Source organism: Typopeltis vanoorti, chromosome 7 (assembly GCF_054136105.1).
Source record: "Typopeltis vanoorti isolate ZY-2024b chromosome 7, IOZ_Tvanoo_1.0, whole genome shotgun sequence".
Taxonomy (NCBI): Eukaryota; Metazoa; Arthropoda; class Arachnida; order Uropygi; family Thelyphonidae; genus Typopeltis; species Typopeltis vanoorti.
Genome location: NC_143555.1, coordinates 72,230,594 through 72,254,084, shown reverse-complemented (window position 1 = coordinate 72,254,084; position 23,491 = coordinate 72,230,594). Strand labels below are relative to the sequence as shown.

At 35.3% G+C, this 23,491-nt stretch overlaps 1 protein-coding gene across 5 annotated transcripts in view; it reads right to left on the bottom strand.

Annotated features, from left to right (window-relative positions):
• Nucleotides 1-23,491, bottom strand: part of LOC150104774 (uncharacterized) — a 334,262-nt gene that overhangs the window by 286,132 nt on the left and 24,639 nt on the right. For all 5 annotated transcript variants that reach the window (XM_090395341.1, XM_090395343.1, XM_090395345.1 and 2 more), the window contains exon 2: nt 12,153-12,662. In XM_090395341.1, the coding sequence (XP_090251467.1) occupies nt 12,153-12,500 (348 nt within the window). In that variant the 5' untranslated portion in view covers nt 12,501-12,662. The remainder of the gene's footprint in view (nt 1-12,152; nt 12,663-23,491) is intronic.

The following is a 23,491-nucleotide window of genomic DNA, read 5'->3' as shown; positions in this document are numbered from 1 at the left end:
CAACTACGATTTTGTTTATTTTTCTTTTCTGTTTTTGAATTGCTTCCTTTATATTCTTAACTTTTGCTCCAGGAAAACTCTATGTTTTAACTCACTCATCTATAGCATGTTTTATTATAGTCACCATACCAAATAATTTCTTTCTTTTTACTAACAACATTACTTACCTGATTTTCATTATTTCCTGACTTACCTGTTTCCTTGATTTGTTGTTTCTTATTTTCCTGTTTAATTTTCCTTTTCTCCCTCTATTCACTTAAATGCCTCTGACCTTTTTGAAATTCCCGCATCGTCTCTCTGATGATCTGCTTCAATTTCGCTTAATTCATTTTCATTAACCTCCTCCATGTCTCTAATAGCTTCGTTAGTGGTGCTAACCTTGTTCTTGCCTACTAGTATACTGCTAAACACTAATTTTCTAAGGGAAAACATAACATAAACAGTATATATATATCAAAGGACACACACACGAGGATCAAGGCTCTTGGATCTGATTATCTCATTAGGATGTTATTGTAAATGGGACATCAACTCCCTCTCTCAAGTAGGTAAGATGAATTGCTTGGTAAGGATTGCAGAAGTGTAATATGAGTAGGGGTTAATTAATGAGGTCAAAAGTAAAATCCTAGCGAGTTCTTTTGATACTTAGCCAGTAAAAGAAGAATGATTATGGAAGGATGAAACTGTTGAGTTTTTTTATAAAAGTTTAAATTCATAACTATTAAATGATTTAAGGAATTTGCAACGTATACTGAAATATTAATTAAAAGAAACTTTAATAAATACTTCCTATATTTCAGCAATGTCACATTGCCATCTTCATGGGAATATACAAATATGACACATGAACGCAGGAACTACAAAAAGCAAATGAGGCAGAAGATAAGAAACTACTGTTGTTCCTAAGTCCTAATGGTGCCCCCTAGAGGGCTATATTGGGTTGTCTTGGCCATTGGGCTGATGTTCTCATGATGCAAGTCTCCGAAATTTGGGGCAGTCTCATGCACCCAAATTTGTTGAGATTTGGAACATTTTTTTAGAGCCGAGGCTGATTCTATGAATAGTCGTTCATACTTGAACTTGCCGCGGTGTATTACTTTGGTTTTCTTCCAATGTATTCTGTGGCAGGTATCCAGAGCATGGTCTGCAAGCCCAGAGTGGCTGTACTGGTGAAACCAAATGTAGTCTTTGTGTTCTGAAATTCTGATATTCACTGCCCTGCCTGTTTGGCCAAAGTAGGACAGTTTACAGCTGCAAGGGACCTGGTACACCCCAGGTAGGTCCAGGGGAAGTGGTTGGTCTTTGGGTAGAGCGGATAAGGGATGCCAACTTTTTATATGGTTTGTAACAAGAAGTCAGGTGCCATCTTATGAAGATGGCAATGCAACATTGCCAAAATATAGGAAGTATTTATTAAAGTTTCTTTAAATTAATATTCCAGTATAAGTTGCAAATTCCTTAAATAATTTATTAGTCATTTGTTACCAACGTATAAGCCTTTCTACAAGAATTTAATTCATAATACAAACAATAATATAAAAATAAATAATATATTTATTTACTTAGCTACTGATATCTCACTGGTTTTGTGCCTAGTATCTTAAGAGTACAAACAGTTTGTTACAGTGCACTGTATACTTGTAAACTAGCTTATTACAATAGATAGGCAGATCTGATGATATCCACCACGGACAACATAAGAAATACATTCAGTGGCATTGTTCCTCAAGTTGGGACTAACAGACATCCCTTCACGCTATTTATGCTGGATATAAAACCAGTAAAATATAACCAAGTAAATAATTTCAGAATGAAGTATTCATCTGTTTTATTGATTATAAGAAAGCTTTTGACTGTGTGGATCACGACAGACTGTGGATTATAATCAGATCAATGGGAAGACCTGTGATCTGTCATACAGAGCTGTATGATAATCAGAAAGCATCAGTAAAAACAGTCTTTGGAGAAAAACAGACAGCGTTCAAGTGGAAAAAGGGTGGGAGGCAACAGGGTTGTATACTGTCACCCCTACCTTTTTAATGTTTACAGTGAATATATTATAACAATGGCTGATTTAGACAAAGATCCAGGTGGAATTAAGATTGATGGAAGTAAAATAAATAATTTAAGATATGTAGATGATACAATCCTATTCTATTCAGCCATCAACAAGTAGGGATAAGCAAGTGGTAGTTCCAATGTATGAGATACTAATCAGGCCATTTCTGATTTCTGTGAATAAATCTGGTCACACTGATATCTTAAGTAATATGGAATTGCTAGACAGTGCATAGGTGAGTGACTAAGATTGCCTTAGAAGTGTGGGATGTTGACTAAGAGAACAGAAAGCTTGACTGATAAAAGATGAAAAGAGATGATATTTACTGAGAAATACTTTCGATTGGTAGAACAGTAGAAAGGAGTGATGACAAGGGGCTATCCGTGGAAGTTGCAAAAGAAAGCTGTGAGTAAGAGGGTGAGGAGTGGTTTCTTTGAATGGAGAGTGGTTGAACAGTGGACTGCATTACCTACAGAGTGGTGAGAGAGCAAGAACGGTAAGCGAGTTCAACGAGTGGTATGATAGACTGTGTGATTCCTAGGAAAGCCCTCCACACAATGTTTTTTTTTTTTTTTGCCTCCATGGAGGCCTGAATAATAATAATAAACGATCAGATTAGATATGGATGAGAATACAAGTTGCGACTGAAAACTGTATATTGAGTCATCATCATCATCATTACTATTATTACACGGTAACTCCACAGAGTCTGGAGACTCATCATGGGAGACCCACACTAACAATATAGTAAGAGTTTAGTTTTTAAGGATGTGTGAATCAGATTTTTTGCCTGGAGAGTGGTGAACGAATGAGTGCCAGAATTAGTTGTGAGCACTCTGACAGTAAATGAATTTAAGTTAAAGATGTTTCTATCATGTACCCTCTTTTCAACCTATCAACTAAACTTTGTAACCCACACTTCATGAACCTATCTTCATAGAGAGCATTCCACTTACCTGTCACGTACTAGGTGACAGGTCACTTAATTCTCTCTACTGCTTCCCGATCCCCAACAAACCCAGTTGTGGATAAATCATACTTATAAAGAAGGATAATGATCTCTCTATCTTTACTGGTTAGCATGTTTTTCAACATACAAGTAATCCTCTGAGTTATTTTATCCCCAAGTCCTTAGTCCCCTGAATTTCCTACAATCCAGTACTGCACAGTATAGAGTGGTGCCTCGCAATTCAACGTCCTGCAATTTGACAGTTGAATTTCTGGGCTGGCGCATGCGAGTGCATGAAATTGTGCAATGTTATTTGTCATTTCTTGTTGGGCTGTGTTGGTGTTTGCTCGTGTTGTTTGTGCTAATTTTCAATTCTGCATTTTTCAGAAAGTAAAAATTTTGTGCAGTTATTTTTTTTGAGTGAAATTTAAGAATAGGTCTAAAGAGAAGTGAACAGAAGAATAATTCAGGAAAGAAGTACACTTGGTTTATCTACAATTTCTTTCTTCTTCAGTTTCTACAATTTCTTTCTTCTTCAAGAGTATGGCATTCCTAGGTCAACTGTGGCAACAAAGAAGATTATGGGTGCTAAGGTGTCTGCTAGTGCAATGAAGATTTCTGACAAGAATAGATCTTCAATCAATGAAGGGATGGAAAAGCTGCTTATCACCTGGATTAGAGAGAGAGATGATGGGCGAACAGATGATGGGCGATCCAGTAACTCAGGCAATGACCTATGAGATGCCTAGGTTAATTTTTGAAGAATTGCAGAAGAAAACTCCAGAATGTGCCTCAGATCAAACTGAGGAATTCAAAGTAAGTCGAGGCTGGTTTCACAGATACCAAGGTAGAATAGGCATCCATAGTGTTCTTGGACGGGGGGGGGGGGGGGGGGGGAAGCTGCTAGTGCAGATAAAGAGGCTGCAGAGAAGTTTGTGAAAAAATTTGAAGATTTAATCAGAAAGGAAGGCTACCTGCTACAGCAAATTTTTAACAGGGATGAAACTGGGTTATTCTGGAAGCGCTTGCCAAATCAAACTTACGTCATGCAAGATGAAGTGAAGCTCCCAGGACATAAGCCTATGAAAGATAGGCTTACCTTGTTATTGGCAGCAAATGCAAGCAGACTTTAAACTAAAGCCACTTCTGGTCTACCACCCAGAAAATCCTCTATGCTTTGGGAAGAAAATCATCAAGTCCAAATTGCCAGTGATGCAGAAATCCAATGCAAAAACCTGGGTAGATCAACAAGTTTTCAAAGATTGGATTTTTGAGGTGTTTGCCCCAAGCGTGAAGAAGTTCCTCACTGACAACAATTTGCCGTTGAAAGCACTGCTGATCCTCGACAATGCTAGTGCCCACCCTCAAGACTTAGAGGGCATTCTTAAAATTGACCGACTTCAAAGTCCAGTTCTTGCCTCTAAACACGACATCACTGATCCAACCCATGGATCAAGAAGTGATTGCATGTTTTAAAAAGCTTTACAAGGTTTTGTTCTCATGGCTTTTCGACATAACTCACTCTTCTGACATCACTGAAGGACTTCTGGAAGACTGAATTCAACATTCTCCACGCCATTTCCTTTATTAAAACTGCCTGGGATGAAGTGACACAGAGAATCCTTCATGCATCGTGGAAGAAACTCGTTCCTAATTTTTCTCAGGATGACAACAGTGCAGACCAAGCAGCTGCAGCCATGCCAGAGATCATTTCGATGGCGGAGAATCTCGACACAGAAGAGTTTGTGAAGGATCACGATGACGAACTGACCATGGAAGAACTCAAAGCACTCAGCAAACAAAGGAGAGAGAAAGAGGAATTTCACCTGAAGAAGAGGGTGTCAGGGAAAAATGGCCGATGCCAACAGCTGCCATTAAAGAAGTTTTATTCCACTGGGAGTAGGTGCAGTCTGTTTGTTTGGAATGGCACCCCCAACACTGCTAATGTGAGTAGAATGACAAACTTGTTCAACAATGCCATTATGCATCACTTCAAAACCATCTTGAAAAAGAGGAATCTTGATCAGTTCCTCATCCCTGTTCAAGCAAAGAGAAGAAGGTAGAACAGGATAAAGAAGACTCCCAACATCTAAGGCTCAGATTGTATGTGTTGTGCATACAATAGTGTATTTTGTAATTTAGTGTGTTATACAATAGTAAATAATATGGTGTATTTCTCTCCCACTCCTGGGGGTCCGACAACAAATTAATCTATTTTACATAGACTTATATGGGAAATATTGTACTGCAATTTGACATTAGTTCGGCGACAGACTAGTGTTGAATTGCAAGGCACCACTGTACAACCTTTTCAAGTGCATAACCCCTTGGAACCTGCCAGCTGAGACTTAGACTGAACAACTTCATCAGAGGCAATGCTAATTGTCTTGCACATTCACATAGTACATGAGCTGACATGCCACCCAGTCCCACTGCTGTATTCACAATGATATTTTTCAATATGCTGAGCACCTGTTTATATACCTCAATTTTGGCATGCATCTCTCTCACATCAGCAACTGTAAAATCTCCACCTGGATGACACACCTTTGCAAAATGATCACTCAGCAACTCAACTATTTCTTTTGCATCTGTTCCCTTCCTACCATTGGTATTGAATAAATTCATCCCACTATAGCAGGAGTGCCAACTACGCATCCCTTTGGAGCCAAAATAATTCTGATAAAGCTTAGAAGAGCCGTAACCGATGCGATGGTTCGGGAGTGAGTGCGAGCATGGCAAGGTTGTAACGAGCTTGTAAGAACTGCTTTGACTAATTACACACATAATTTTAAGGAGCTCACTAAGAAAATGGATACAAGGAAGGCCTCTACTAGTAAATAACTAACTAACTAAAATCATAAGGAAGGCCTCTACTAGTAAATAACTAACTAACTAAAATCATTGTGTTTCGATTTTAAAATTATTTTAATTGTTCCAAGTGAGCTTCATTTAATGCGTTTCGAATTAAACTTTTTTCATTGCAGTAATTTTTATTAACCCTGTTTTTCTCTCTTTTTATTTTGTTTGTCATTTTTGTTGTCCACTCTAGTCTTTTTGTTTATTTTTTCCTGGCGGATTGGGAAGAGTTGCGTATACCTGTGGCTCGTGAGCCATGTTGTGGCCACCCCTACACTATAGTGATTTTTCCTCTTACTTGTTACATAATAAAGATTCTTTTAGAATTAATTCTGCCTGCTGAGTTAATTTTCTCTTATAATTTCATTTGGCCTTTTTTTTTTTTTTTTTTAACCATAGCAGTCATTCTTCTTGCTTGCACTTTGTGCTGCTCATAAAATATGCTGATTACCTTTTCCTTTATATTCTCTCCATAGTGTTTTCTTTTTTTGCAGCTCTTGCCTTATATCTCTATTCATCCACTTAATCCCCAGCTTGGTTTATCCTGACCTTTGGTATGTAGTCTGATACTTCTTCTCCCTTATACGTGTTAGGCCTACTGGCCTGTTACAGAGCTATCTTAAACCCTTCTAAGTACCTGTCCCGAAGATAAGGTGACTAGCCCTATGCCTTATGGTATATTCTATGGCTGTAGCTGCATGTGTTCATGGGGTCAATTTATCTGCTTGCAGAAGGAAAAACACCAGATAAACTGGGGAGGAAAAACCCTGCTGTCCACACCCAAGACCAGCTAACTTGTCTATGTCTAAGAAAGATTCTTAAGCTTCTGTTGGAACGTACTTCCTGGTTTTGAATCCGCCATCTTGATGTAAAGTTGTTCTTAATAAAACAATTAATTGCTAGTTGATTACTAATCAAAATATAGGGAAATTTATGTTTATACTGCGCCACCCTATATTTAGAATAGCCTATGCAGAATAGTGAAATCAATCTTGAATTAATTTGGCAGTCTCATTAATCATATAGGCCGAATTTAATATTTTACACTTAAGGTTCCCACAAGATCCAAACTTTTTATGAACGGTGCAATGAAAAAGAATCAGGTACATACAGTACTGAAATCAATAAAACAAAACATTTAATACAAGGTTATATGACAAGTACATAAAATTATAACTCCCAAAATAAGATAATACAAATGACTTAGTTCTTCAGGTCAAAACATTCACATACAATCAAACATCATGTCTTCAGACGCTAAATTCATAGTTCTCCTAATGATAAAAACTGTTCGTACATTTCAAAACTTCAGAATTTCTTAGTAAACAAATTTACTAGTATTACTTAGCTGCACTTATTAAATTATTAATGGCAGCAGCTATTACTTCAAGGGGAAATACTTTCAAGTTTCAAACTTCGGCTAAACTCAGCAAAATGGCACTGCAAATGTTAGAATATTAGAGACGGAGCTATCACTTAAATCTTCGTGCTGAAATAGAATAAAGTAGGACTGTTCTTACTGGGATTAATCCTTAGCACATCAGATTCAATGCGAGCACATATCAAAAACTTTATTCACTTATTACTCCGATGCATCACTATTTAAAAGAATTCTTCATGGAGATAACTGAATTAATATTTATTGCGCTACTCAAATCTTGACGGACTTGCTATAAGGCAGAATAATTGTTCCATGTTTACTACTGCATAACAAATTGAGCTTTGCATAATCCTTCTTCAAAGCGATATAGGAATACGTAGTAATTCTAGAACTTAATGAAATTATTCTGGATATCCTATTAATCTTCCAGTCTTTTGTTAATCTCATCAAAGCACTAAAATTCCTATTACTGCCACTGCTGACCTCACTCTCAGTCGCCTATAAGTTTTCTCCTCATCTCTGTAGCGTTCTGAATCTTCCTGCCCTTCAGTCTCTTTATTTACTTTCACCTTCCTTCTTCCCGCCTAAACTTGTTCACTCGTCCAACTCATTAATTCCTTACTTCCAATTACCGCAGCTAGCACGTTCTATTTTATTTCTGTCTCCATGACAACGATCGAAACAAAAATTATATAAGGGGGTGCTTAAGGGTCAAAGCTGTATAACTGAGAGGAGACCTCCACATAGCCTTTAAAGGAATGCGGAGAACCGACCAGGGCTTCTGACCTAATGCCCAATCCTCACCTTCTCGTGGTGCACCCTGTTGGGTATCTACTTTGATACTGAACGAACGAGGATGGGCTGGCAATTTGGGATTTAGCCGACCAAATTGTATTCTTATTGGTTAAACCAAAATAAAAAATGATGGTACAACATGACAAAATTTCATGCCGGCTCGGGCGTCGCCCGGTTAAACAAGGCCCCCGTTGTTTTCGCCAGGGAACCAGGGCGAACAGCGAAAAGTCAGCTACTGGAACAAATCTGAAAACAAACCCCAACTCAACATCACCAGAGTTAAAGATCGGTACTATCAACGTAAGAAGCCTGAATGGCAAAGAAATGGAGCTAGCTGAGGAATTAGATAAGTACCAGATCGACATAATAGGGGTGACTGAAACAAAAAAGACCAAAACTGGTGAGATCTTTCTGAGCAATAAATACAAAATGTTATATTCAGGCAATAACAATCAAGGAAAAGAAGGAGTAGCCATAGTATTCAACACAAAATACGAGGCTAATCTTCTTGAATGGCAATCAGTCTCAAGTAGAGTAATGTGGGCAAATATGAGAATGGGGAACTGGACAATGAGACTTATTTGTGCCTATGGTCCCACAGAAGGTTCTACTAAGGTAGAAGTGGAGGAATTTTTTGAGGCTTTAGAAAAAGCAACTGACACAATGAAAAAGGAAAAGTTGATCCTTGTTGGGGATCTAAATAGTAGAGTAGGAAATGATTGTGAGACATACAAAAATATTTTGGGAAAATTTGGAGAAAAGAGCAAAGCTAATAATAATGGCAAATATCTGTTGGATTTCTGCTCAGGACATGGACTGGTTATTACTAACACCATGTTCCAACATAAAAATGTGCACAAATTCACATGGAGAGAAGAGGCTAGGAATAAGAAAAGTCTCATTGACTATGTTATTGTTGATAGTGATGTTTTCTCCCTGGTGCAGGACACCAGAGTGTACAGAGGATTTGAAATTGGAAGTGATCACTATTTAGTCTTGAGCAGGATAAAATTGAATTTCATATTGAAAAGAATAACATGTAAGAAAGTTTTAAAGCGAATAAAAGTTGAGCAGCTCTCAGATGTAAACTGTAGACTAAAATACAGAAATATTATTGAAAAGAAAATGAAAGAGTTTGAGAACAGGAATCAAACCTTGGAGATTCAGTGGCAAACTCTGAAGGAAACATTGATTGATTCTGCCAGAGAGGCATGTGGTGAGGTTGTATGCAAAGATAAAAAAATCAGAACTCCCTGGTGGACACAGGAAGTTAAAGAGGCAGTGAAGGAAAAGAAGAAAGCATATCAAAAGTTCCTGGCAAATAAGTCAGCTTTTACTCTTACAGAATACAGAGACAAATGTAAGAAAGCTAAGCAGTGTGTAAAACTAGCTAAACAAAAGTCATGGGAGGACTTTGGCAAGAATATAGAAAATAAATATCAAGAAGGTGGCAAAATATTCTGGAGGTTGTTGAAGAAGCTTAGGAATGGAGGAAAGAGTGCTGTAAAAGGAATTAGAGATGATAAAGGTGAAATGAAAACAGGAGAAAAAGATATCCTTGAAGTATGGAGTAATTACTTTGAAAAACTGCTAAATGAAACAAGCAGTGATGACAGCACAGTGATAAAAAACACTGACCAGGCATGCAGTCAGGAATACATATCCATACTTGAAGTCGAAAAAGCCATCAAAGGCTTGAAATGTGGAAAGGCAGCAGGAGTAGATGATATTCGACCAGAAATGCTGAAGTATGGTGGTATAAGAGTCTTACAGTGGCTGCACTGCATAGTTCAGAAAGCCTGGACAGAGGGACGAATTCCCGATGATTGGAGTAGAGCTCTCATAGTACCCATATATAAAAAGGGAAATAAAACTGAATGTGAGAATTACAGAGGTATTTCCCTACTGAGTGTTCCTGGCAAGATCTATGCAAGTATACTTGAGAAACGGTTGAGAAGAATTGTGGAAGAAAAGCTTGGTGAAGAACAAGCTGGATTCAGGCCAAATAGAGGCTGTCAGGATCAGATCTTCACTTTACGACAAATAGTCGAGAAAGCATGGGAATGTAACAAAGATCTGTATTTAAGTTTTGTCGATTTGGAAAAGGCATATGACAAAGTGCCAAGAGAGAAACTATTCAATACGCTGCAGTTATATGGTGTCAATGGGGCATTATATCAAGCAATACTTAGTCTTTATTTGAGTTGTGAGTCAGCAGTTAGAATTGAAGGAAGTACAGGAAGATGGTTTAATGTTAAATCTGGTGTGAGACAAGGATGTACATTATCCCCTCTGTTATTCATTATCTATATGGATCACATTATGAAGGAATGTGGTATTAAACCTGATATCAAAATTGGAGATGTTAATGTCAGCTCTTTGCTTTATGCGGATGATGTTATACTTCTAAATAAATCCAATACAAATCTGCAAGATTCTCTGACTAAATTGAATAGCTGTTGTAATAGATATGGTATGAAGGTCAGCAATAAAAAGACAAAGACAATGAAAATAGGCAGAATCATTGAAAATGTCAACTGTGTTGTGAATGGAGAACCTGTGGAACAAGTAAAACATTTCAGCTACTTAGGCACAATTTTTAGTGAAGATGGTAAACTAAATATAGAAATAGACAACAGAATCAGCAAAGCTGGTATCGTGGGAAGTCAATTGAATAAATTCATATGGAATAAGAAAGAAATTAGTCGGAACACTAAATTAGCTGTATACAAGACTGTGTTCAAACCAATTTTAACTTTTGGATCTGAGAGCTGGGTCAGAAGTAAAACACTTGACCAAAGACTAGAGACCGCAGATATGAGAGTCCTGAGAAAGATTAGAGGCGTGAACAGATGGCATCAATGGCAATATCATATTAAAAATGAGGATATTAGGAAAGAACTTGACATTGTCAGCATCCAGGAATGCGTTAGCAGAGCTAATCTCAGATGGTATGGTCACTTAAATAGAATGGGAGAGGAAAGATTAGCAAAACAAGTGTTCTCTGCCAGGTTTGCAGGAAAACGACCCAGAGGAAGACCAAGATATAGGTGGATTGATACGGTACAAAGTGCCTTAGACGATAGAAATATAAGATCTGATAATGTTGGAGTCTTGACAAGTAACAGACTGATTTGGAGGAAAATTGTAGACAGGAAGTTAGTAATGATGTAATTTTTTCATGTAGTACTGTCATATCCTATACACCCCTTGAGGGTACATGGCAGGAATTTGATGATGATGATGATGATGATTATACCTTTACACTCAGTAATGAAAAATAATAACAAAAAATATTATAGTTAATTTTTTCTTCATTTCCATTTACAAATATAATAAATAAAACCAATTTTACAGTTCACATAAGGCACATAAGTAACTTACATAGAATATTTTATAATATTACTGAAGGAATATAGCAATAAAACATGGTATTTTCTACAGAGTCCTTTCATTAACATAACATATTAAAATTATATAATTAAATAATAATTGATAAAATTCAAGGAAAATACATGAATAATAAATCTTAAGCAAGAGACTAACAAATAATATATAAACATGTCTTGCTTAGGATATGGCAGATTATGTTAAATGTGAATGAAGAATAAAACATACAAAACAATTTCATTCACAGTTTAACACTCCTCAATGTTGGCAACAGGAATCAAACCCAGGATACTCCTTTCCCAGGCATACAGTTGCCAAGTACATAGCCACTAGGCTAACCACATGGACCTGCAGTCTGATATTCTCTCAAACAATCTCTGACCACTTCCTTCAAAGTGGGAAATCCATATGTTCTCTCAAGGTGGAACCTAAAGAAAGCAATAATGATAGTGGCTTTGAGGACATTTGCTGTGAGGTTGAAGTTAGCACAAATTTTAGATATTTAGTGGGATGTTGCTACAAGCCAGAGAATACAGAAGGAGATGATTCTAAAATGTTCAGACAGATGAGTTTGGTAAGCAACAAGATGGTTATAATAATGGATAACTTTAAATTATGGAACTCAATTTTTGTAAATTATTTACAAAAAATGCTAAACAGTGTTGTACAGCAAAGGAGAGCCTAATTATCTATAAAGCAACACTTTTTTTTTTCCTTACCTGACTTACTAATGTATCTGCTAATTTGTATGATGACTCTGAATATGAACTTAATGGTGACTTGTTAGGTGATAACAGAGAGCTATAGGCCTTAGACTGTTCAATTTTTGAGTTCTTAATTCCTTCTAATAAACGAATAAGTAATAGATTATATGGAAGGTCTTCTACTTTCTTTTCAATTGGTATTTTACATTCTGGACACTGTATTTCTTTACTTTCCTTAAATAATTCATCAAGGCATCGTTTACAAAAGGTATGCTGACATGGTAGCATTTTACTATTGCTGGTCATCTGTTCAAAACACACACCACACTCAAGTAATTTCCTGAGAAAAGCTTCATCCATCATGAAGTTCTTGTGTTTTCATTTCAGACAACTAACACACAAAAAAAGATCTCTTATATCACTGAAATGAGAGATAATTGTTTAGTTAGTGTTCCCACATCATCGAATGTACGTTCACTTTCCAAAATGCAATTCCGCAAAAACATAATTTTCTAAAAGATATACCTGAAATAGGAAAAAAATTTTTTATATGCAATCCATAATTTATGATATCAATTCATAGTCATAACATTTAAAATCATATAATCTATAAAAACACTAAAAGATGCTTACAACTAGATTATATTGTAGTGTGGTAAGGCAATAGTGGTAGCATTTTCCCACCACCATTCTAAAAATACGGTGGTGGGATATTTCATGTAATAGCATAAAATTTTTTCGTTGTTGTGTCAACCAATCCAACTGAACATTGTCATTTGCATGCATGATGTGTGAACTGACATGATAGGCAAGTTTTTACATATAAGTCTTTACTACATAATTTTCTAACTTTTTTTTTTGCATACATTTACAATAGGAAAAGTGTTGATCTACTTAATGTCCCATTTTCTGCTAGAGTTTTTGCAGATTGACTGTAGTTGAAGGAGGTGAGCCACATCCTTTTCCAATTTACTGTTATATTCACACCTTTGAGTAATTCAAATATACAAAAAAAAATATAGCATTCTCCTTCATTATTGTTTTCTAATTCATCTAAAAACAAATACATTGTCCCTACTCTATGCAGATTTGGTTACAATTAAGATAAGTGCCAATCCATGCTATGCACTTTTAAAACTTTTATACATCAATAAAAATGCAATCATATAGTCAAATTGATGTGAATTTTGTAGTGTGGGTTGCATAAGCCATACGATAGCACACCCAACTGAAATGGGTATGCAACACCACTGATTTTATATACACACACACTAGCCCCCCCCCCAAGGATTATAGCCTTCTCACCAACCCAAATCGCTAACAAAATTAAAATGAATTTTAATTAAAGTTAAAATTTATTTAAACTAAAGTTTAAAAAAATTCTTGCATTTTACAAGTTACTAAATTCTTAGTAACCTGTAATAATTTTTATAAGTGGAACTATCTTTTAGGAAATTAAAATAAACTCAAGATAGATGAGAAAATAATAAAAGAATTCAGAAATAATTAGAACATTTAATAAGTATTCAAAAAATAATATCTTTACAGAATAACAGAAAATAAATTAAATTACATAAATATACTTGAAATTTTTTTTTTATTAAAATTTTAAGGTTTTTGATTTTATATTCACAAAATCAGAAATAATGGTCTTAACATCTAATTCCGCACATATATCATTTTCAATAGCTATTAACGCCAAACTAACAAGCCTTTTTTGTGACATACTTGTTCTTAAGTAGGTTTTAATCTATTTCAACTTGGAAAAGGAACATTCACTGCTCGCTACACTAACAGTTAAGTTTAATAGTATTCTTAAAGCAAATGAAAAGTTAGGGAAAGATAAATTATTGGACACAATAAAATTAAGAATATCGAAAGGGCTTTTGAATATTTAAATTATCCTTCCGAAAAATATCCTGGAAAGCACAATAAATCTTCGTTATTAATTTGTAGTAATCTATACAATAAATTGAAATTATCATATTATGTTTTTAGTTGTACAAAACCTTCTATTAATGAACACATTGCAATGTGTAGAAGTGTATAAAACACATTCACTCTAAATTTATCTTCTGGCGATTGTGGCGTTTTGTCATGATGCTCATAGTCAAATTGTCGTGTCTTCTTTCGTCGTCGAACTTCCATACCAGTTTTAAATTCTTGTTCTCCATCCACCTCTTCACTCAGTTATTTTGCTGTTTTTAGAACTTCTTTAAAATTTGTATCTGATCGATACTCTAAGAATATTTTTAAGTTTTTGATAGATTCTAAAGCAAGTGCAATGTTCATATTTTTGTCTTGAAGCATTTTACTCACAGGGTTTATTCTGTTAAGTAAATCATACCAAGTTATAAGAGAGCAAATAAATTTGTAGTCCTTTATTTTAGCTCATAATGTTTGTGCTTCATGCTGAGTTTCTTTATTAAAATTTTCATTATTTAAAATTTCAAAAAGTGCATCATAATTTCTCCTAACTGATATCGTACAGGGCAGATTGCATTAATTTTACTTTCCCATCGCGTTTCTGATGTCTGTTTCAATGTTAAATTTTTTTACGAACTTTAAAAGGATTGCCCAACGTTTGTAAGAGAATGAAAAGAATTGTATATTTCTTGAATAATTGCAAAGAAACTAATGTATCTGCATTCACTTTGGCTGCATCGTTAATGATTAAATTTAGAGTATGAGCAGCACATGGCACATAAAAAGCTACAGGATTTTTGTTCAAAAGCAAAATTTTGGAGCCCATATTTGCCCCATTGTCATACCCTTGACCTCACGTCTTCAATGGGAATGTTCCATTATTGTTGCACATAAACCACGTCCTGTGGAATCTGATATATCTGCAAAATCTAAAACATTTTCCCTGATCTTGACAATTCCATTGTCACAAGAAACAAAGCGAATAATAATGGTCATTTGTTCTGTTTTACTTGTATCAGGTGTGCAGTCTAAAATTATGGAAAAATATTTAGATTTTAGAATTGATAATAAAATTGTATCCCTGATTGCATTACTTAAATTTTCAAATATTTCATTTTGACTGTCTTTACTCAAACAGTGTACTCTATTGTTTCTTGTAGGGCCCTTTCAACATTATTTTCCCATAATGGGATCAAGCTTCCCAAACAGTTCGACTAATTTTAAAAAATTTCCGTTATTTCTTTCATATAATTTATCAGATGATCTGCAAAAAGCTAAATTTTGGCTACCAAAGAATTTTATAATTTCAATCAAGCGTTCTAAAACACTAGTCCAATGTTTCTTTTCCATTTCATACATGCTTTGAGTCTGGAAATCAATAGTAGTTTTTTTTTTTTTTTTTTAATTTTTATCAAGTTCCTTCGATTTTAAGAAATTTTTCATGCGAGTTGTACTTACATTTCTCCAATCGTTACAACCTTCTACAAGACTCAGTGGGTGATTCAGTTGATGCAACAAGTTTGCAACAAAAGCAAAAAACAGAATTTAAGTTTGGAATAAATGAGCCATGTTCTTGGCATGAGCTCTTGTTTTCCATTTTTCTCTTATAATACATGTCGCCAAATTTACGACCATATGTATCTCTGGGATATATTATATTTTTATTTTGAACAGGCCCCATTTCAATTAAAACAACTCGTAATTTTTCATCAATATTTCACCATTCACCTGGATCTAAATTCACAGAGACTAACAATGTGTTAGTTTCGTGGTCAACTACAACTAAATCTTGTTGTAGTTGACTAAATCCTAACTATTTTTCACTTAAATCAAGTTCAATTATCTTGTTCAATGGTTGCAATAGTACCTTCATGCAAACTGGATCATGTGCACGGTTCTTCAATTCTGATTTATCGAGTTGGTTACAATCTGCATCAGAATATTTTAATAAATTTATTAAGAGCCCCAGTTTGTTTCTTAATATTTGCTTCTTTCGCAGCATGACGCTTATGATTTTGTGCACTGGACAACTTTTTTTAAAATTTTTTATTCCATTTCTATTTTATACCCACAAGAAATTATTACACGACAGAGACACAGCTCATTGTGGGAGAGGGTACGCTATCTAGTCGGTTGTTAATGACATGATATTTCTGATTACAGTGTATTTTTGAATGCTTCACAAGAGAAGTAATTATTTACTTATTTCACTTTGGGAGCATGCATCTATTTTTTTTCCCCAGTAAAGACTAAATATGAAATTTAAAATTTCTTGGTAATATAGAATACTAGTATTGGAGGTAAAGGTAAAAACTGGTATTGCACCCACAGATGGCAATTTAGCTCATGCTGATTTACATAATGATGATAGGATTTATGTAATTTTATTATAATTTTCTTTAATATAATTACTCAAAAGTGAACCTATGATCTTAAACTAGCTCCGTAAACAATAATAGCGTACAACATATCTTTCATATGCAGGAAAATTGGAATCATTTTTAAAATACACTTGTATTCAGTAACTGAAACACGTCAACTTCTGAATTAGTTCAGATAAAAAAAATATCACACATGGATGTGTGTCTAAATGCACAGAACAGAAGAACAATGAATGGTTAGAAGAATAAATATTCTTAAATATTGTGCCCTTTCTCCTTAACTATCCTTAAATATTTTATTCTCCCTAATAACTATTAATAGGAATATGTAAATACTTAACTATAAATATTAGTTGATTATAACTATTATCCCTAAATATTCTTAAATATGGTGTCCTTTCTCCCTGACCATCCTATCCAATACCCAGTTTTGTAACAATTAATAGTACATCTATAGAGCCTGTAGTATCTAAGTAAGAAAGAATATTAATAACTTTATAAGGAATAAAAAATTTCAGAAAGCTAAATATAATTGAAATTTTTTTTTTTTTTATATATGGGAAAAAGATCCGCGCGGTTAGCCTAGTGGCTATGCGCTTTGCAACCATATGCCTGGGGAAGGAGTGTCCTAGGTTCGATTCCCGTCGGTGACAGGAGGAGCTGAAGGATCTTCCTCAGCCATAGCCAAGTTAGCCAGTCTTGGGTGTGGACAGCAGGGTTTTTTCCCCAGTTTATTCTGGGGTTTTTCATCCCGCAAAGCAGGCAAACTGGCCTTGAGAACTCAACACTACAGGCCATAGGATACACCACCTTATCCTGTAAACTGAGTGAGGTCCGATGATCAATGGACCCTCGACACCACAAGGTAAAAGAGAGTATAAAGGAAGATGATGATGATGGGGAAAAAAAAATTTTTTTTCACATACATATCCGAAGAATTTTTGTGCAATTAGTTTTTCCCGTGATGAGTTGTTCGGACACGCATATATGTACCAATAAAATATATGCTGTGTGTGAAGAAGCAGATACAAGAAGATTTATTCTAAAATGTATTTTCCCACAATTTTGTGGGGTGGTTTGTGGGATAGCAATGCTACGTGATGACTAGGGAATTATTATACATCCTCTGTCCAAAAAGAAACCGAACTTTTCATAGAAAATAAAACACAGGCCAATAATTATTCAAATCATTTATTTCAATCAATATACTCTCCCTCAGCTTCGATACAGCATTTGGCACGGTCAATTAATTCATTAAAATGAGTTTTTTTATATATCGGTTTTTGGGATGCTGTTAAGGGTCGTGGTTACTGCTGCTTGAACTTGCTTTTCAATGGTATCATATCACTTTCCTTTCATCGGAAAATGAAGTCCAGGAAAGAGAAAGACTTCACAGGGTGCTAAATCAGGCGAATACAACGAGTGATCCAATACAGAAACTTGGTTTTGGCTCAAAAACTGTCTCGCAATGTTCGAACAATGAGATGGTGCATTATTGTACAAAACTGGCCAGCTGCCTGCATCACAATATTCATGCCATATACGATGAATTCTCGCTAATAATCTCTTCAAAACTTCGAGATAAAACTCACCATTGACCATTTGGAACGAATTCTTTGTGGATAATGCCCTTGGAATCGCAGAAACAAATCAGCATTGTCTTTACTTTTGACTTCTCCAAGGGACTTTTTTTTTTTTTTTTTGGATTCCCCTCTTCTGGAGGTCTCCACTCACCACTCTAGCGCTTTGTTTCAGGCTCATACTCAAAACACCATGTTTCGTCACCAGTAATAATCATTTCAAGCAAGTTTGAATCCTTACGAGCAGTTTTAATGAGGTCCTTGCAGTGTTCAATTCGATACATTTTTTGGTCGTTGGTGAAGTTGTGGGGAACAAAAATGCGAAATCAATTTATGAAGACCCAAACTCTCAGTCAAAATGTTATACACAGTTGATTTTGGAATCCACAATTCATCTTCGATCAATCTATCTCATGAACAATTTCGGGTTTTCTTTGATGAAATCATGCACTTTTTGGATGTTAATTTTGCTCAGTCCAGTTTTTGGAAGGCCTGGCTTTGTCATCCACAAGCGTCTCACAACCACTTTGAATCGCTTAAACCTTTCGTAAACTTGAGTACAGGATAAGCATTCATCACCATATGCTTTTTGAAGCATTTCAGTAAACTTTTATCAAGTTTAACACAAAAGTCAATCACAGCTCTCTGTTTGAAACTCATTTTCTGACTGTTCGTCAAAACACACTGTCACTCTTGGCACTATAACTCAGCTTCTAATGAAACAAATGTCATAAACAGTTGAAATAACACTAATGAAGGTTGCTGCTTTTTGGAGAAACAAAAAAATCAAGTTCCTAGAAGAAACCCTCCAACTCTGTATGAGACCAGCTAACTCACCTTTAATTAAAAAGCCATGATAAAGGTTCTTCACATCAGAGATGGGATTCGCACTTAAATCTTTCTCACCAAAGCACCATTGAAAAAACTGAGTTAGGAAGGCTGAATTACTAAAGTACAGTAGATTCCAGTTAAATGGTCCATCAGTTAATCAGGGCAGCTTTATTGAAACAAATCCCAAAGAACAAAAACAAAATGAGAACAAGAATTTTTATCGTTTATTTGGACCAACTGGTAACCTCTACCATCATATGGAGTGTTAGAAAAATTAGACAATCTTGCTTCAAAATTTAGCGCTGATGACATCTGCAATGCTGACAAAACTGGTCTGTTTTATAAACATGCTACTCTGTTTCAATCAAAGAAAGCAAAGTATCATGTAATGGTGTTATGCTGTTAAAATATGTCAAGATATTGTAAATAAAAGCTGTTAGTAACTAGGGAGAAAAAAAAAAAGGACCAGGCCTCAATGCTTTAAAGGATTAGAATGGAGAGTTTAGCAGTTCAATACAATGCGAGCAAAAATGTGTGGATGAAATCTGAATTTTTTAAAAATTGGTTAATGAGTTGGGACATGGAATTACAATGAAAATTTATTTTACTAGTTCTTGACAATTGCTTAGGTCAACACAAAACTTAATTTTTTTAGGCAATACAGTTTATGAATAGTTGGTAAGGAATATGGAACAATACCATTTAAAACTGTTTTTCTCACTGTGGTTTTAAGCATTCAACCATGGGTATGCCATATACGACAGATAGTTAACATCTCTTATAGACATAAACCACATCAGAATTAAGAAAGTTTGCATCCATCAATACTGTTTGACCAATGCAATATAAATGAAGATTTTGAGGAGGAAATTGTAGAAGAAATTGCAGTAAAACATCAGTGAACATTAGAGTAACATGAAAGTGATGACAATGACAGTCCCGAGCTTGAATGCCTACCCTGAATGCTAGTATTACTGGATTACAACTAGTTCATGCAGTGAGACAATGCTACATCTGCACTAAATACCTGTGCTGATTTTATTTCTAGTCAATCAAAATAAAATAAAAAAAACATATGCTCCATAAATGCCAACAAAATCAATGAATGAAAAACTTCTCGAAACTTGTGTTCTGTCTTATGTACATATACCTCTTAAACTCTTGATGCGTAACTTCATTTAATTAGGGAAGCTGTTTAATTGGGCCAAATTATGCTATTCCTGATGTGGCTCAATTGACTGGAATCTATTGTATATAAAGCCAAATATTTAATATGAAACTTCTAGATCATCTTCAGTATAACTGACAATTGAAAAGGTTAGAATAATTAGTACCAGCTCTAGGGGTCCTAAAACAATTTTAAGTTCAGTACCCCTTACTTTTTTTTTTTTTTTTACGTGCTTAAAATGTAAAAGTTAAAAAATCAAATTGCATATTTTTATGTAAAATTGTGTACTTTGAAAAATACGTATATTAACCTCCTAAACAGGCCAGTACATCTAAATACATCTGGCAAAATCTGTATACAATGCATGCTATCTGTTGAAAGAACACAGATAAGTGCAATTTGGTTAGAAGGTGTGATAATCCTTCACACTGAAGAGAAAACTTAATCAGATTATTTCGCGATCATGACTGAGTCTCACTGCCTATAATAAGAAATGCAGCTCCTTGTTCTATGTTGGGTAACTGCACTTTTAGTTATATCAGATAGACTAAAAATATAGAAATTATTTTTATTTTCTCCTTTTATTATAAAATTTTTAATGTCAGGAGAAAATAAGAGATCCTTGCATACTTTCTCCACTTAAATATTGCATTACCTTGGAGAACCAATGTCATTTTTAATTTTTGTGCTAATTTGTCTAATCACTTAGTCAACAATACATTTTATTTGTTCTTTAAGATTTTAATTGAAGATAGTTATTTGAAATATTTTGAAGCAAAAGAAAAAAAAAAATGAGCTGTCGACATTACAGATCATGTTAATTTTATTTCTGTTCAAAATAAAAAATCTTTAATCACATCAAATGTGCAGTGTACATTCTGTGAAGAGTATGAAACAGGAAATTAGAAGACAGAATAAACTCTCTATTTACCAGACTATTAGGGACTAAGGATTGTCCATAAAATCGCAAATCTTAGGAATAGTATTGAAAATAAAAACACTTTCAGTGGTACAGTATTAATATATGTTAATGAGTACATTTTTATGTAAATATCATTTTACTGAGGATTGGGCTCAAAAAAATCATCAAGTTTCAGTTGCTTTCCACTTTTATACTGTTCCTTAATGATTAACGATCAAAATTGCCGAAAATGTTTGTAATAAGCAATCACCTCTGGATCTAAAGACTCACCTATGAACAAGATGATGTCGTCCATGTGTTTTCTAACCACCGATAGTTTCAGACCAGCTGGAACCGCTTCTTCTTCCTTGTTGTCAACCTCCTGATTGCCCCGTAGAACATCTTCAGCAATCTCTTCCTCGCTGAGAATTTGGTAGCCTGGGTTGCCTCGTCGATGTCTAGCCACTGTTCAATGTCACTCACGGACATTTCATCAGCTCGCATCAAGGTTTCAAGGAAATCAGAGGTTTTAAAACCTCTGAAATCTTATTCTCGTTCACATCCAATCCAGCCATTAGTCAATGTTGTAGTCTTTATCTCCTTCCAAGTGGCAGCAAAATTAAAGATGGCAGACTTGATGTTGTATGAGCAGAAATTTTGAAGTGTCTTGGCTTCTTATCTTCTTTGAAATCGTTTTTGTTCTCAAAGACAATAACCTTTTCAAGAAACTTCTTTTTATACAACCTCTTGCAGGCAACATATTGACTCTCTGGTCTATAGGCTGTATTATAGATGTTTGAAGGAAGGAAGATACATTTTATTCTTCCATTCTTACTAACCAACTTCTCAGCTTTAGGATGGGCTGATGCATTATCAAGAAGTAAAATAGCTTTTATATCATCAGGAGAGATTTTCAGGACCTCTTCTTGGTAGTTTTGCACTTCAGGTATGAAGTGACTGAAAACCAGTCGGAAAAAAATGTCATTGTAAACCAGGCATTCCTTGAGGTGGAATAAATGACAGGCAACTGGTATATAACATTCTTCAGAGAACGAGGCTTTCATGCTCTTCCGACTATCACTGGCTTGAGGTGATGCGTACCATCGACATTAGCACAAAGTAGGGCTGAAATGCACTCCTTGTTTAATTTGCTGCCAGGCATGCTAATCTCATGTTTGTTCGTGAGGGCATTTTCGGGAACAGCGCGATAGAACAGACCCATCTCATCTGCATTATAAACTTGAGACAAAATAAGACCCTCAGATTCAATGACTTCATTGATGTATTTTCTTAAGGGCTCAACTTGTTCATTATCAGAGCTCAGTGCTTCCCCACGTTTGCCTGCTTGAGCATTAAGCATAGCAAGCATGAATTCTCCATGCTTGCTATGCTTAATGCTCAAGCTCATTAATTGAGAAAAATGTAATATTTATTTGTTAATAAATGCATGCATTTATAAGCATTCCATTTAAGCTTTTATTTTTGTAGACAGAAGACATCTTAAGCTCACGCAGCAATAATTGAACTTTGTGTTGTGTATTGAAGGCCAAAGCTTGCTCGTCTAGTCAAAGCTACCTTGGCTTGCTCGGTTGTCGGAGCTTCCAGGTCCTAGCTACAGCACTGTGATTTCATGCATGCGCATAGCCATTTCTGCTCCCTTCACGTCATCTTAAGCACAGGCCATACGCAGTCGAAGTAGCTCTAGCCAGTGAGCTTCAGTCAGCCTTTATGAGTGTGCGTGTTGCTTTGGAAAATTATGTTACAACCAACTTTTTATGACTATGTTATTGACCAGTTCATAAAGAAGAACCGTAGGGTAGAAGTTGTATTTGAGTAGCTAAATTGAAAAAGATAGAATATCATTTGTAAAATAAATGTTGTATATGTATGATTAAATGTACATAAATTTCTAAATATATAGTTTTAAATGGTCAGCAATTCATTATTCTACTAATCAGACTCTAATCACACCTCTCACTCCCCAAATGATAACAAGAGCAAGCGTGAATTTCAAGACCAGCATTCGCCCCTGATGCCATGGCATTTATGGAAGCGCCAAAAGCCACCCATCACTCACCTGGAACTGTATGCCAGTTTTTCAGCAGCCAATCTTGCTCAACACCACAAACTACAACATCACTAGACCACTGCTGTAAGAATCACTTGTAAACTCTTTTTCTAAATTCTTATGCTTGGTCAACTTCACGTTTCTTATCCGCCACAGTAAACCTACTTTTGGAGCTCTCAACACTATATTTTAGCAAAAACTGAGTAAGTTTGTCTTTATTTTTGAGTGTCCGAAACAGTTTGTTTTTTCACCCCATAAAGTTCACAAACATGAGCAACAGATGCACCACTTTCCAACTTGATTATTAACTCAAGTTGACTCGTTTTCTTTTAACCCCAGACATATTAACTGATATTATAATGATTAATAATGGTTTAACTAAAAATTACTACAGCAACAGCCTAAATGCCACGTGTTTTGGGGTAGCAAAGTAGATGCACGCATGCGAACTATGATTACGAGTACGCACGAAATATCATGAATGCATCTGAAGATGCAA